This window comes from Leptinotarsa decemlineata, unplaced genomic scaffold (genome assembly GCF_025532065.1).
Source record: "Leptinotarsa decemlineata unplaced genomic scaffold, Ldec_3_MD MMD2_tig00000505_RagTag_RagTag, whole genome shotgun sequence".
NCBI lineage: Eukaryota > Metazoa > Arthropoda > Insecta > Coleoptera > Chrysomelidae > Leptinotarsa > Leptinotarsa decemlineata.
Genome location: NW_027412549.1, coordinates 13184344 through 13202370, shown reverse-complemented (window position 1 = coordinate 13202370; position 18027 = coordinate 13184344). Strand labels below are relative to the sequence as shown.

General features: G+C 34.4%; 1 protein-coding gene across 1 annotated transcript in view; it reads left to right on the top strand.

The window, feature by feature from the left end:
- Positions 1-18027, top strand: part of sif (guanine nucleotide exchange factor still life) — a 653408-nt gene that overhangs the window by 455568 nt on the left and 179813 nt on the right. The window contains 1 exon segment of the mRNA XM_074173996.1: positions 13191-13322. Coding sequence (XP_074030097.1) covers positions 13191-13322 — 132 coding nt within the window.

The following is an 18027-nucleotide window of genomic DNA, read 5'->3' as shown; positions in this document are numbered from 1 at the left end:
AAAGCTATGCATTTTTCCACCAATTACTCAAATTATTTCAGCTAATAAATCATGAACGAAATGGAATGTGAATTACACGTTCTCATTTTCGGTTTCCCGATTAATATTCTGGGTGATATTCAGACGCGAATGAAAATCACTCTGTCATACAGGGTTATTATTCAATCCAATTTATGAGCGGTTTTCGGTTTCTAAAATTGTAATGGAACTGGCAAAATTGCACAGAATGTTATAGGATACGTCGCTATCATCTGGCATGAGAACACAGTTCACCACTAGCGACAGTTCGAGGATAAATTATTTCGCAGTTACTAGTTTCCAAATCGTTACAAATTAATTGTACTTTCACAAAATGATCTTCATTATTGGCATTTTTTGTATCAGTCACAGAGTCATTATACCAAAATGAATATCTAAATAGTTCAGACAATATTCAGGCAATGTTACAAAAGAAGAGTTGCTTTTTTGATAGGCAAAATTATTAAATACGACAACTTAGTGATGAATTGAACATTTTTCTTTGTAAAAGATTATTTGAATTTACGTAGTAACTTATCGAGGTGAACTAAAAAGTTTGCCTTTCTACACGTGTATGAAGTTCTTCATCACAGTTTTTAAAATTTTCAGATTGTGAAAGGTAAAATCACCAAAGAAAGTTGATAAAAAATTTTCTTTACAAAAAAATTCTCTGGTTCAATTTCAGGATGAAAGTTATTTTAATAAACACGTTTTATGCGTATTTATAGTATGAAGATGTTGTATAGCGGTAAAAATCTCAAAATGAAGTATTTCTTGGGTTCAACGAATATTTTCTTCCCGTGTTGAAATGAAAAGTAACAAGAACAGCCGTTATCACACAAATTTTTCAATTCAATTCACTTTTAAACCAAATTACTTTCTATTCATGAATAATTTGATGGAAAATCTTTAAAAAGATTATTATAATCGTTTTGATGGATATCAAAACTTGATTTTTCTAGAGAAATAACAATTTCCCGTTCCCGTGTTTGAATTTTTTAGAAAACTGGATAAATCATATCGGAGTTGGGAGAATGCTATCCAGTGTAATCCAATGTTCATCGAACATAAATAAGATGGTTGCTGGCGTATTTTAAAAATGATGCCTATATTAAAACTTAATGACACTGTTTTTGACTTATCCTATCTATTGTTAACAATAGTTGAAAGGATTAATAAATATTTTATTTTTATTTTATTTGTTTATTTTTTATTTATTTTTAATATAATTATCTTTATCTAGTATGAAGGATTCTTCAATCAAAATACTAGCAGAAGTAATCAGGGAACTGTGGTTGGTAGACAAAATGGCATGCATAATTCCTACGGAGAATTACATCCAAAATTTGCCTGTTGTTTCATGAGACATGTAAGGCAAAATTTCCAAGAGTTTCTAAAATATCTTTTGGTAGGTTCACTCGAGAACGTAAATAAAATCATTGAAAAGCTTGAACAAATCTTGAAGAAAATGAACGGACCTTTATGGTTAGTCTACAGAGAAGATGGACTTTGGCTAAAAATTAATTCAACTATATTATCTGTAACATATAATCAAGCGCAAAAGTTTTGAAGTTTTCTTAATCTTGATCCTGTCAACAAACCAAGGATGCTAGGTGGTACAACCAGAAAGAAGAGTATATTTGCCTTGCACTTAACTTTCGAGCAGCAAAAGTAAAATCTGCTTCAGAAGAGGAAACAAACTTCACTCAAGAAGGTGACACTCAAACGATGATTCACTCAAACCAGAGGTGACGAAAACTTGCCTAAATGTATCAAATGCATCGTCATAGAGAACAGACTTGAAGATGCTGCCAAATGGGTTAGTTCCTGGGTTCATCAAGGTGAGGATTTTGGACTTCGAGCTTCAATATTGACCGATCAATCAGAATATCAGCATTATATCTGCCGTATGATTCCAAAGCTGCACCATCCTGGATGGTTGCAGGTTACCTTTATGGATGGAGAGCATCTCCTAGATGATGACTGCAGGTAGTACCCAGTGGCCATGAGATGGCTTTTCTCTGATATACATCCCAGATGAGGTATTTTGCAAACCACATAGTCATTCTGCTCACTTACTTGATGAAGGTAGTCGCAGACTGAAGAACAGGTTCCATATTTTGTCATCCTAGGAGTCTTCTACACTTGTTGATGGCTTCGTTGAGAAGCTGAACTTATTTGATCAAGTTTGAACAGTTGTGAGATGGTCTCTTGGAATTTTCATTCTATTGAAGCTCTTTTTTGTTTGGGTCCACTCTTTTGTCCAGACTTTTTTTGGTGTTACATAAACTGAATGCATGATCAAATAGGACATGCAGTCTAATTGATCCGTAAGTAATCTCGAAGTAACAGGAATAAGTTAGTCAACTAAAACCAGTTGTGGATATCAACCATAGAGATGTGAAGTAACTTGGTTTGAAATATTTTTCTACCTTCATCCTCATTAATCTGAAAGATTCTCTTCATTTCATTGTAAATGTAGGTCGATAGCCGGGCGGTTTGACGTGGATGCTTTGTTTACCCTCTCAAACAACCGATGTGTGAGTTGGTGGTTCCAACCGCAGGCTGAACGATCGATTTTCACTTGCTATAGTCCAACCTGTGTTAGAAATCACACGTTAAAAGGTGAAACCTCGTTAGTCCTCAGCTCGCACAAATTTCGACTTTTGGGGATTGTCATTTGAGAGGTGCGGCAACTGGTTAACGGAAAAAAATAAAACATATTTTATATTTTTGAATCACCCTTGAAACAACATTTAGCAGCGAGGTAAATTGTTGTATACTTCCGCTTACAGAAATGATTATCTCTGTTGAAAACCGAATTAGGAATACATGTCTAATAAAAATTTAACATAGGATGAAACAGAATCCACAAAAAAATTGTTCATCTCCACATTTTTTACCTGGGTTCGTCCCTCATAAAGAGGTTTTAAAATTGTAAGTCTAGATAAGTGGGTCAATTGACAAATAGTAGTGTTCTGGTTATCTAACTTGAAGTCAAGTTAAGTTACTATTATTCAGTGATAAAAATCAAGAGAAATTATTCCATATCACTCTAATTGAATATTGAGCTATGACGAATATAATTGAATGATTTACATTACAGGCGACACCTTTTTCTGGTCCATTTTGATTATTCAGGGTATGAATCCCGTTGACGTAGGTACTTTATCAATTGATTTATTTTTTCATCTTGAACTCTTTTGATGATATAATGTAATCGAAAATTGTTCATTAATATTTATATTAGCAGGAGGGTCTGGAAACTTTCGCTTAAGTTCAATTATAACGCTCGGAGAGAAACTTTGACTTTTAATAAGCTCGTGAAAAATGCAAAAATTCAAGCTGGAAGATACTGCAATGCTGATATGCAAAAAAGACGGTGATTACCTGTGATGTTCTTTTTGAAAAATAAAATATCATGATTCGATTCTTACAGACATTAGGCTCGTTCAAATTCAGTCTTACAAAATTGCGATAAAAAATGTTCGAAATTTCAATTTTGTTTCATGTTATTTTGCTGAAGAGTACTTCAACTGTTGTAATATATTGTATGTTGAAAAAACAATATTGTGAAATGATGTTAAATACATGCAATTTGAGTTATATCTGTAATACTTATTTCGGGAGTTACTAATATGGTGGTTTTTGTTTTCGAAAGAGACGTCATTTGAAATTTAAGAGTCGAATTTATGAATTCAAATTTTTTTAGCTATCTACTTTTCCAGCATTGGGGAATTATAAAAAAAACAATTACTAACTATCAACGAGTGCCCTTTGAGAAATGTGTGAATTTCTTGCTCCTACTTCTTGATAACCGTTTTTTATGTTAATTGCGCAAAGTACAACCACGATTCGATATTGATGAAGGTAAAATCAAAACTTGAATATTTTTTTTTGGCCATCGGACGCATAGTCCATAATAGCCAGCAACTAAACGTTAGTTTTTCTCACAATTCTTCGAAAACAAGGGAACGGGTTTTAGGATATTACTTTTCACACCCAGTGGTCGATCAGGGTGACTCTTCACAGAAAAGGTAGACCACGTAAAGAAAGGATTTTGAGGATGGGAACATGAACACATAGAATTCACATAAAGTATCCTCTACAACTTCAGATTACAATCATTCACGATTTTCATCACAGCGTCTATTACTTGTGGTTTGTTCAGTGCCAGTAAGTGCAGTATATTTAACGGTGGTATTATGTTTTCCAGTCTTAATGTTTCCATGAAATCTTTGGCTTGTTCCTGATGTTCATAACAGTTAAAAAATATATGATCAATATCAGATATTACATTACATGTGGCACATTTGTTTGACTCAACGATTCCTATTTTGTGAAGATGAGCTGGATAGCATGCATGTCCAAATTTCAGTCTAGTTATTGTGACAATTGTTTTTCGTTCGTACTTCATTTTTTTGTGTCATATTTCCGCTGAGATTTTTGGTACTAACCGGGTATAATGTGTAGCAAAGTTTTTACAATACTCTCTCCATGCTGATACCCAATTTTCCTTGAACCTACTCTTTGCTAAGATTAAACATTTTTCACCGCCACTTTCATTCTCAAGGCGTTGTCCTGTTCTGATGCCTGCCTTTGCCAGTTCATCAACTTTCTCGTTGCCTATTAAGCCTGCATGAGCTTTGATCCACATTAATTTGATATCAAAATTAGCTTCATAGAGCCTGCTGATAAGAATTTTCAATTCCAGAATATGCGGGCTAAGTTGTTATGTAAGTATGTTGATAGGTTGAGATATTTTTGATAGTGCAGACAGTGAGTCAGATATTATTATTGTTTTTTTAATACACTGTTGTTCTATATATTCAAATGCTTTAGTTATAGCAATTGCTTCTGCTGAAAATATGGAAGTGAGTTGGTTCAGTTTGAATATCCCAGTCACATTCGCAATAGGAATTTAATATGCACAGCTAGTTCCTTCACATTGTTTGGAAGCGTCTGTATAAATACATGTGTACTCTGGAAATGTATTTATATAACTCTTCAGGATGCAATTGTTTGAACTTGGTTCATCACTATATACAGGGGTTGTGATAGTGAATGAATTTAGGGCATATTGAAAGTCTTTCATGTCATTTATACTACTTTCATTCGGGTTTTCCATTATATTATGTATGTTTCTATATGCAGTACATAGAGGCGGGGATGGTTTTTTCTCCCAAAATTTGTGGGTTAGGTCATACATGTTCAATTGGGCTACTTTTTGTATGATACCAGGATTTTTGATTTCCGATTTAATGATGAATTTTTGTGCCAAAAATTGTCTCCTTAATAGAAGTGGTGGTTCTAACGCTTCTACACGTAACGGTTCGATGGGTGTTGAACACATGGTACCTAGACAGAGTCTTAAGGCAGAGTTTTGCACAATGCCCAATTTTTTGAGAGTTGATAAACTAGCTGATCCATATAGCGTATTGCCATAGTCAATGATGGAACGAATATATGCTCTGTAAAACAGCAGGCAAGTCTGCGGGTCACCCCCCCCACCATGTCCTTCGTATTAACTTTGAAAAGTTGATTCCTTTCTGGCGTTTTGTTGCGATGTGTTCAATGGAAGGTTTCCATGTGAGCTTTTTGCCTAAAATGATTCCAAGGTACTTAATTGTTGGAGACACTGGGAGATCGGTATTGTTAATTCTGCCTTTATTCATGTTTGGTAAATTGTGCCTGGTAAAAAATGTAATATAGGTTATTCCGGGGGTGAGGGTGGATCCCAATAAGTTAAACTTCGTAATTATCGATGCGATGGAAGATTTTAAAGACAATATGCAGGTTTGTAATTTTTTTTCGGTGTTATATACAACAAAATCGTCTGCGTACTGAATGAGTTTATAGGAAGTATTTTCCTCGTGTATATTACTTGTAAATACAAATATTAAACAGTAATGGTGATTGGACGGATCCTTGTGGTAATCCCATGGAGACATATCGAGGTCCTATAATCGAATTATTTGCTGTTCTGTACACTTCTCTTCGCGATAATGTTTTATATATGAAATTAGCAACTCTTTCGGGGATTGCAGTTTCTATTAATTTTTGTCTCAGCATATGGATACACACCGAATCGTAAGCCCCTTTTATACCCAAGAAGGCAGCACCTAGGTAATGATTTTTTGAAAAACATAACTGAATATCGGTTACAAGATGTGAAACTGCATCAATGGTTCCTAGTCCTTGTCAAAAGCCAAACTGTTTTGAAGGGAGACTAGAATTGCAGGTCAAGTAAACTTTTATTCTGTGTTTGATAATTCGTTCGAATGTTTCGTATATACATGATAATAAAGATATGGGTCGGTAGGATTCATGGAAGTTAGGGTTTTTCCCTGGCTTCAGAATTGGCACCGCAATGCTTTTCTTCCAGTCTTCAATCTCTTCGTTTCCAATCCAAACATCATTGAATATTTCCAATAGAAATGTTTTAGCTGTAGGTGGTAGATTCCAAAGCATATCATATGTTATTTGATCGAGCCCAGGTGACGATTTGTTTGAGTGTTTTAACGCAAAATCCAGTTCGTTTGAGGAGATTGGTGCAGATACTATATCTCTATGTGATGATAGTTGGCTGATATTTGGGTTCACTTCGAAATCTATTTCCTTGTTTACCCAACATGATGTGATTCTTTCAAAAAAAATGTTCTATCCAGTCACTATTATCGTACGTTGTGCTTGCGGAAGCAATTCTATGCATTCGTCTTGCTTGTTGCCATAAACTTGCGGAGGGTGTGTTTTTATTTAAATTTTCACAATAGGATATCCAATGTATTTTCGCTTTTGTTTTAGGCGTTTTTTTGTTTTTGCCATTTCTTTTTTGACAATCATATAATTTTCAATTGTGCTGTTTCTTCTGTACTCATGTAAAGCTTTTTTTCTGTGTTCTATTAGTCTGTCGCAGTCTGCGGCTCACCACGGTGGAGGTAGATGCATTTTTATTTTCAACGGATTGTTTTGCGGTATCGAATATGTTACTGCTTCTTCAATACGTTTGATGAAAATTCGTTATTTTTCATTCACTGAGTGAGAATTTTGTATATTATAGTTAGTGAGATATCGTTCTAATAAACTTTGATATTTTTGCCAATCTGCTCTCTTTGTGTTCCACTTCGTTTTTGGAAAAATAACATCGTCAGTTTGGGTCTTGCATATCTTTAAATTCATGAGTATTTGGAAATGGTCCGATCCCAAAGTGTCATTCATTACTGTTCATGTGACTTTGTCAGCGATTTCTGGTGATGCAAGCGTTACGTCTACAGCTGATTTATTTGCTGTCCTAGATATTTTCGTTGGAGATCCGTCATTGAGCAGTATTGCATTCGTGTTGTTCAACGCATTTACCATATTGTTTCCAGAATTATTGTTTTGGTAAGAGCCCCATAATCCATGATGAGCATTAAAGTCTCCTCCAATAATCGTAGCATTATAAATGTTTCCAAATAATTTCTCATAGGTTTGGGTTTTGATTGTTATATTCGGTGGACAATAAACAGTTATGAGATTTATACTAGATATGTCGTCATAAATGTTTACTGTACAGACTTGGAATCCTTCAGGAATATCTTCCAGAGATATTTCCTTGAATTGTATGTTATTTTTTATTAGGATAGCAACTCCAGTTTTTCCATCACATGTGTCTTTCCTTATTACCGCGTACCCATGAAAATTGTACTGCTTGTTTGGTTTAAACCAAGTTTCAGATATCATAGCGATGTCAATTTTAGCTTGGGATAATGCCTTCATTAGACTATTTTTATTCGAAACCACAGAACGTGCATTCCATTGAAGAATATTTAGCTCTTTAAAATTCATCATCGACATTTTCGTGGTGATTACCGGGTTGAGTAAACACGATTTTTTTTATGTTCTCAATATCTAATGAGGCTAGTTCTTCAAATGAATCAACTATGCAGAGTATTTTTTGCAAGACTGATAAAACCCTGCTATAAATTCTTCTCGTTCATTGTTCATGTTATTTTCTGTGGGAGGTAAAGAAATGGGATTCTCTGGTCCAAATCTGAATGGAAACATAGGCGGGTTATCTACATTTGTGAAAGGTGATGACGCTTTTCGTTTCTTTTGCACGTTTCCTATTTCCACAGTGGAATGGGTGTTGTTGGGAATTTGTGTTCTAGTTGGTGTTGTATACTGAGCATTTAGTCTTTGTGATGTGGTCGGTTTAGACATGAATGTACATGGCGTATAATTTCTCCTCGGTTGGCCACTGTGAAGAGGTGGAAAATCTTGATCTGAATATAAATCTAAAATCTGACGAGTATTGTTTGTTTTTAATGTGGAAGCGTACGTATTGCCACTGATAGTTTTTGCTTCAAAAAAAGTAATATTTTCTTCGGCCATTTTTTTCTTGATTTCCTCTTGATTTTATACATTGGACAGATCCTGGATATAGATTTATGACCATTCGTCTTACAATATATGCAACAGTTGTCTTGCGGATCCCGGCAAAGATGTGTTTCATCTTTTTCCTTTCCACAGTTTATAAATAATGTGATGGTGCTTCGGCATTGTTTAGAGACATGCCCGTATTTCAAACAATTGAAACATTGTGTGACTTTATGTACGTACGGTTCAACGTTGCATGCGACGGAATTAATAAATATTTGAGATGGTAAAATATTACCTTCAGAAGTTACTATGATAGTTGGTCTTGGTACTACTATGTCTTCTCCATTCCTGTTAATTTTTCTACTGATTCTTTTCACTTCAGTTATAATAATAGGGGATTGGACCCCCTCCATTGGGTGGTGGTTCGTTGTCCATGATGGGTACACTGCCACTTCACAATTTGAATGTATTTTATAATCAACTCACTTGATTTTATAGTAACACTTCGTCAAAAATTGACGAGGTAAAATACCACATTTACACTGTAAGAAGAATAGATGTTGACTCGAAAACTTGAATATATTTTTTGAAATTTGTGCTTTCACTTGGTGTAGATGAAACGGAAAATTCCAAAAGACTTTTATTCGTTCTATTTAGACTTTTTCCTAACCAAATAATATATTGAAACAGAATGAACATAACATAATATAATGAATTGAAGGGGTTATATTTTTAGGAGTGATTAATATATAATGAATATAAATAAAAGAATAAAAGAAGTAGAAAGCAAAGAGAAATCAGGGCCTTGTAAAATAGCTTCAAACAGAAACCAGCTACTATCGTAGAATCAACTCGATGCATGATTCAGTAAGAGAAATACTTAATGTATATAACATTAGAAAATAATCATAAAACTTCTAGATACATTGACTGATTACAATGAAATATACCTAATTCATTATAACATTGAAATCAACAGTTCAAAACTTACTTTTCAAAACGCTGAAAGGTGCGAGCTCGTTTCTTCCTTTCCTTAAGAGAGGATATATGAATCTCTACTCATAAGTGATTTTGGTGAAATTGGTGACACGTGTGAATCATTGTATTCGTGCTACGTGCCAGTATAAGGATGTCTGCAGAATGCTGTATAATGTCCGCTGTAGATAGACCCACTGTGATTCGAAAGTGCATATAGATTATAACGACAAGGAGTCACATTGTCTGCTGCATAATTGTTCATATCTAATCCATCTAGAAGATATTCGATGGCAACATTTAACTTGCCTCTAGATCTTTCTGTTAGAGGAAATGTTTTAAAATGAATTACTAAAATACGGGTTCGAGTTCCTTGCAACTCGAACACGTCGGTTTTTCATGTCCATTCAAAGTTTTCTCTCTTGTGAAGATATCCAAGCATTGTGATAAACTCAATTGGCCAGTTCTTTGTGGTTTGGGGAGTGACAAATTCCAGAAAGTACCAAAAGTTACAGATGAGTGTCCACAATGTGAGCACTTCATCGTTCAATTTCAATTGACCAACGAAATTATCTACAATCTTAGAGTTATATGTACTCAAATGATAAATCAGCCGTGACTCTTGTGCGTTTCCGCTGTCTCTCAATTTTTCGTTAATCTCCGTTAAGGTCGGGTTAGATTTCTCAATAATTCTATCAACGTCATCATGTAAACCTTCTAAAAGATAACGAAGGAAATCCTGGGCGTCTTGATACTCATGACTCATGAATCGAGGGGCAAAACTCTGAATCTGACTTTCTAAGAAGACTGTGTTCACTGCTCTATCAGATGAATCTTCTGACCACAATTCCTTAATAACTTCTGCGAAAGCTTTGATTAAAGCACCATTCGTACTGAAAATATTAGTATTCATATCTTTCATGTACTCATCCTTTTTCAAATATTCCAGTAACCATCTCGTCTTTGATGAACATTGGATTACACTGTTGATGAAACAGGTGTTACCAATATTTTTCAACCCATTGAGCTCAAGGGTTTTGACTGAGGAATGTATCACTGATCTAATTGTGTTGGTGTTGGTGATACGTTTGCCACCGCTGTTTTCTTTCCAGTAATCACGAATGCGATGATTCTTCCCATCATTGGACTAACAGAATGAGGAATTCGAAATCAAATCGCTTGAAACTGAACAGATATATTCTTTGTGGTTTTTTCGAATTTGTGAGAGAAAGATAATTCCAGGACTTGTTTATTTTCCTCTGCATCTTCTGAGACAATTGGTAAATGATCAATCTGCTTACTCCATTTTGCGATGTTCATAGGGTTCAAGAGTATTTCATCTAATTTTTGAGTAGACGGAAGAGTACCCAATATCGATGTGGCATTACCCCTTTGAGTGGCAATACTGATTCTTGAATCAAAAATGAATAGGCTTGGTTCATCATTCATCATTCTTCTACCAATTTCTTTCAATAATTCAGAAGCATGAGATCCAAACACACTAAAGGTTTCAATTGCAACAGGAAAGAGATAGTAGGAATTTAGCAAAGTGGAGTATTTCCGAAATTTTGATTTTTCTGCAATCATAGTAGCTGCACCAGTGTAAAATGTGGTGATCTATTGTGATATCTCTTGGTCATCAAACCTCTTCATCTAGCCTAATTTTTTTGATGAGGTTCTTTCGTATACCTTGTAGCCTCTGGTTTCTCATTTCCGCTTCTTCCATGCTTTATAATGCCCCGCATCAACAGGGCACGTATTACACGCTGTTTTCTTCCGACTGACCGAATTTATTTTATTTTTTTGAGCCCTCATGTTTATCTCCAAAGTGTTTGTTATGAAATTAAACTTTCATTAGATAGTTATAGAGAATGTGGAGAATACGTTCTCCGAGTCCTTTTTGAGTTGAAAATTATTTGTCAAGTCATCCTCAACACCTTGCCATTGAACTTTTTTCTGGAGCGTATGTAAAAAAATATAATCTCAGTAAAAAATAAATAGTCCACAAAAATAATATATCAAGAAAACTTCTGATAAATATTGAAATTTATATAACGGAATAACTACACAGAAAAGTATTGATTTGTAGACATAAAATCACCTTAACAATGAAAAAATTATATTTCGAAGATATTTTTCGGGTTTAATGGCCGTAGTCTGCTTTTTATGCCTGACATTTCGTCTATAACTGCGGTATACATAATCAAAGACAAAGAGGCAACGATTTTTCTCACAACATATACTGCAATGAGTGTTTTTTCAGTATCAATCATTGTTAAGAAATCGAGAAGTATCTTTATTTAGGCAAGAATCATGCACAATGTAGGTACTCATTCGGAAAAGTCTAGGGATATTTTTATAACATACTAAATATCATAAAAATAAATGCATGAGGTCGTTTAATTTCGATTAAATTGGTACACTCGACTACCCTGTAGATTTCTATGGGTTGAACAAAGCCTGCAAAAACGGTAACTAATCTTTTATCAAGTTTTTACAAACTGTAGGTTTTCGGCTAAAATGAATAATCTGAAAGTGTCGAGTTTGTACATTCTATGCAGTTCTTGCTCAGCAATTGAACTGGAAATATTGTGCTTTAACATGGAACGCCATCACTTACCATTGGCTGAGATGAATAGAGCTGTAGGGCTTCTTCAAGGTGGCATGCGACAAAATGATGTAGCTCTTCGTTTGGGGGTCTCCCAAACGAAGAGCTACATCACCTACACTCAAATGAATGATTTTAAGGGAATATTATCCACAAATCCAGTGGCGTAGTCAGATTTTTATTACAAAACGCTTGCACCACAAATCTCTCACATTACCATATTTTCAGGAGTTATAACTGTAGAACGCATTGAGCTGTTGACTTCGGATTTTCACTGTACAAATTCACTGGTGTTCTACTTGGTGATGACAGTGTTGTCAGATCTCAAATATGTCTATAATCTGAATAAAAATTACAAACAAATACTTTGTTTCCAAAATTGAAGTTGTTGTAACTTCGTTGTTAACAAATATTTTTTAATGAAAATTTGACAGTTTTGATTTATAACGACTACGAATCCAGTGGTGTAGTCAAATTTGAAAACAAAAATTGCCTAATAAACTTTTGCCGTTTTTGACAAACAAAAAAAACCATAGAGTGCCTTGGAAATGAAACTAAAATTGTGAAAGTTAGTGTCAAGATACAGTTTTTCATGCTTAATATTTCAATTAAAAAAAAATTGAGATTGATTGAAAAATGCACATTCTACAGGGGTGGTTCCATTTTAAATGGGTCACACTGTATATATATATATATATATATATATATATATATATATATATATATATATATATATATATATGAAATTGGCCGATACTTGATGAAAATCCATAACTAACGTATTGTGAGATTTTCACTAACCGATTTTACAAAATTGCAACACTTATTTCGCCATACAATGGCTTCTTCGGGCATGTCCTTACTCATAATAAAGCCATTGTTAAAAAAAATCTGTTTAAAATCTGTTTTTCCGTTAACCAGCTGTCGCACCCCTATGAACGACAACCCTCAGAAGTCGAAAATTGTGCGAGCTAAGGATTAACGAGGTCTTACCTTTCAACGTGTGATTCCTAACACAGGTTGGACGATAGCAAGTAAAAAACAATCGTTCGGACTGGGGCTTGAACCACCGTACAACACGAGTGAGTGAACAAAGCACTCACGTCGAACCGCCTGGCTACCGACCGACCGGTCTGTCGAAACACGTGTTGCGTTTTTGTGAAATCGTTCAGTAAAAATCTCACAATGAAGTGTTTTTTGAAAACGGTAATGTATTCATTTGTTTCAGGTGGAATTGGAAAATTGGGTAAATAGCATTCATAGTGCCTGCGCTGCAGCATTTGCAAGACATCGTGGCAAGACTGGGACTCTGCATTTACTTCAAGAAGAAATTTTTCGACTTGAGAAAGCCATTGAAACGGTAAGTGAAATACAACTAAACAATCCAAATTGATTTCAAAAAATTTCACTCAACTTAACGTCCACTAGAGAATATTCCATGTTTCGATCATGAGATCGTTTCAACCTATTGGAGTGATTCAGAATGCTACTCCAATCTATATATGTATGTGTATATTCAGGGTGTCTCAAAATTTGTATGACAAGCGATATCTCCGGTATTTGTGAAGCTAGAAGAATGAAACGAAGACAGTATTGAAAGACGTCAAAATGTCCTTCAGAAATAGTCTTTGAGATTATTTTGACTATTGTAGCTTATAAGAAACAACACACAATCTTGTTTTTTCAAATGGAGCCCGCAGAAAATAAACACTTTGTTTGAGTCTCCATATCACTGTGAATACTGTCACATATTATTTACCATGTAGTGTGTCCCAGAATTTAGTTGATAACGCGATATTTTCATAATGAGTCTTATTGCAGAAATGAACCTAAGTTAGTTTGAAGATAATTTGAAATACCCTCCTCACAACATCTTCGACATCATACAACCATCTTTCAAGAAATCATCCCCTACATTCGTTTTGCAAATGGTACCCCCAAATAATTCACTCTCAATTATTTGAGTCTTCCTGTCATTGTTGATATTGTTATAAACCATTTTCGACTTCTGACCAACAATTTTCACCAATATAAATAAAAAACATTCGGATGTACAAAAATGACAAAAACAGATAGGTACCACACGAAGTTTATTTGGTGCACGATTTGCGATTTAAAGATTTTGAAAAAAGTTTGATATTCATCACGTTCCTTCAAGTTATGGTACATGACATCCAGATGTCCTCATGATCCTGTAGTATTCAAAGTAGGTTTCCTAATAATGTTCTGACCAACACACATTACTGGTCCAAACACATTGAATAACAGAAACTCTAAAAACAAAGTAGAAGGTGGACGCGTGTTTTTGGTTTCACAATTGATACCTCATCAGGCAATGACTTTACACTGGTATTTTGATAGAACAAATATATTTAGATCTCCTAATGAACACATTGCTCAAACTATCAGAACGTATTCCACTATCCAGATGAACAATGATGATATGGCAACAATATGGTGCACTTTTCCATAATTCTTACATAATTACCCAATATACTGATAAAACACATATTCATTGATGTATAGGAAACAGAGGTTCAATAAGTTGGCTAGCTCGTTTCCCTAATATGATACACCACTCATTTTTTAAGGGGATGTTCAAAAGGAATTGTATACCAAATACCTTCAGTAGGATAGAGAGATTCCAAGAACCGAATATGTCTTCCGTGCCATATCATCACGCCATCTATTATTAGGAATCACACGTTAAAAGGTAAGACCTCGTTAATCCTTAGCTCGCACAAGTTTCGACTTCTGAGGGTTGTCGTTCGTAGGGGTGCGACAGCTGGTTAACGGAAAAACAGATTTTTTTTTTTTTTTTTTTTTTTAATTGTTAGCACAAGATAACTCATGAGACGAAATGAAGCTTGTCATATCCAGGTTGCGGTTCAAAGATTTCAAAGAGGTTGTGAAATTTTCTGTATTTCATTTAGGTGAAATGACAGTATAGTTAGTACATGATTGTTAGGAGAGCCTTGTGAAAAAAGTAAGGGTAGTTCTTCAGGAACTGTAACGGTAACAAAGCTTTCAAAGATGACCTTTCAAGACCGCCTTTTTCCAAGTAGCCAATAATATAGACATCATTTGTTAACTGAATTTTGGGATATGCTGTGTATGAAAAACAGTCATTTTACAAAGAATATAAAGCCGGATGTTCCCAGCGGGTCTAGATCCTTCTGATCAGTAGCTGAAGATGTTGATCAAAACTTTACAAAATCCACAATTCCATCACTAACACAAACGGATGGTTCAATTTCAACAACAGACATATAAAAAGCATATCTAATAGATGAACAATTTGTGTCCCACTCTACAGTCAATTTTCTGGGAAAGGGACCACCCGTTATTCTCACACTAGAATCCACAAAGCCAGAAATTACTTTTCGACAACATCTAGTCAGGCGAATTTCAAAACAACAAAGCGTCTGATCCTGATGAAGCGCACGTCATTGTACTTAAAAACTGCGCCAAAGAACTCCACCAGTATTTTGCAGACTTTCCAACCTGTCTTACAAGGAAGGGTACAACTGTCAAAAAAAACTTGACATTTCTGCTTCTCTATTTATGCGTAGGTGTACACTCTACAGTACAAAAATATATTTTTTGTACAACTGTCAAAAAAACTTCACAATTCTGCACCTCTAATGATGCGTGAATGTTTACTTTTTTACCGTTGAAAAATATATTTTTTTATCGTGAAAATAAAAAGACTTATTTCCACTGCCAAAATAATCTACAAAATAAACATGAAATATTACTATTTGAAGGATTAATTTTTAACAGAGTCAATCATCAAATAATTATTCATCATTAAGCAATTCCATTTATTGGAATAATAATTGTGATATTTGAGCAATTACTTCCAACATAAATTCCCGAAGGTGTTCCATATTGATGCTGATCAGAAAGGTTAGATATTTCTTAAAGAGTTGATTCCACAATTTTATCAGATATTCAAATTTTTTCGAAAGAAGATGGACAATTCAATATTTTGCTAGAAATCTCAATTTTGTTATTCAAACTATCTTCTATATATGCTTCTGCTGCGGAAGCAGATTTCCAGCAACCATGACGTTTTATAGATGTAATTTAGCCCCCTGCATTGGCCAGAATACTGACAGAGCTTCTTCTGAAACAGTGACCTGTGTAGCTCTCATACATATCTGTTTCAAGTCATTTTGCGATCAAGCTGGAAATTTCCCGTTCTTTATTCATCTCCACATGTTGGTTAATTAATTTTCCCCTGGAATATTCCAAAAATAATCTGTTACTTTTTGTATGAGCCGGCCATATTGCTCTATACTTGCGCTAGGTATATCTCAATTTAATCAGAATTTGAAACAGTAAACGTTCCGTATCAGGTATTTTAACAATCTATATCTATCCAGCATATTCAATGGCATGAATAGATTTATGTAATAATTCTTCACGGTGACAAGCACCGCTGATAACGAAAATTAGGACAACCTACAAAAAAATATATCAAAATTACTGCTAATCTTAAAAAATTACGTTTATAGATGTACCTTATAGAGTAAATGTGTTTCGTTATCAGCATCTTGAATAAATTTATTGATATCATCCCTTGATGGAACTTTAGGTTTCTTTCCTCGGTATCCGACGCTTTTATTCTTAATGAGCGGGACCAATTTTGAAAACGTTCTTATATCAATATTTTCCTCAACATTCAATGTCCTTTTCATCGAATAAACAAACCATAACGTAGGTTTGATAATTTTTGATTTTTTCTCAAAATAGCATATAAGCACATTTTCTGAAACCTTTTTTATATGTTTCTTGTCGCACCATTCACGAATTTGGTCATATGTTCTCTCGTACACTAACTTGGATTTGGCCGGTAACATAACAGATACTATTGCATTTGTTTTGTCAGATATATCTGATGGGTATTACTGGAGTTTTTCCCAACAACAAATCGTTATTTTCAACACCTCGACACGTGTTTCGATCACCAAGTGATCATCTTCAAGAGGAAGATTAAACTTGAAAAACTTGCAAAGCTAACCCTATTTATACTATACGGGTATACCATACAGGTATACCATGCAGGTGTACCACACATACAGGTATACAACACCTTTGGTGTCTTGAATCAATTTTACAATTTGCCTTATCTATTATTCAGGTCATCCATATTTTAAGTGTTATATCTTTCTTCAACTCGCAACTACGAACAAACACGCGGCATGCCAACAGTTTCTATAGTAGCGACACAGAAAGACCACTTGATGCCTATTTAGATAAAAATACGTCAAGATGTATTGGAAGTATTTATTTTCAATAGATTTCAGAAGATGTTAATTCACATTCACAGTTGTACAAAAACTATTATTTTCATTTCATGTAGGGAATTCGTGTTTTCATAGCACACTCTCATGTGTCATTAAAAAAACATCCATTCTACGCACTTTATATAAAAATAATCATTTCACATCCTGCACTTCGTTTATATTCATAAAATGATGTTTATTCACATACCACTTGGATATATAGTTATATCGGTCAATTTCTATTCTTTACTTTGGAATAGTGCGTAAATTGTCAACTTACCTGACTCGCATCTATATATGTATGTTGACGACATGTATACTCCTAACGAACATGTATCTGCTATAACCCAATAAAAGATTTGAAATTATCATTCGTTTCATCCGTATTCATTGGTGATATGATTAAAAATGTTCAGATGATCGCAGCTTTATCCGATCAACGTATTGGAAACGTGAATAACACTGTTTGAAACTCCAAAGATTCAAGTCCAAATTATTTGCATATATTTCCGTATTCAATTCGAATTCATGTTCAAAATACCTTCATGATTGGAATCCATTATTATGTGGTAGGGGGTCATCATAAAAATTTATTTTCATACTGAACGAAAGTCATTTTTGGGGACGAAAATCGATTTTATCGACGTTTTTTGGATATGTCCAATTTGGGTATGTTCTGAAAAATAAGAAAATTTCAGTTTTCAAGTAAGTAGTGAGTATAAAGTAGACCAAGAGTATGCTCCAACAGTAAAATTATAAATACGAAGTTGCCTA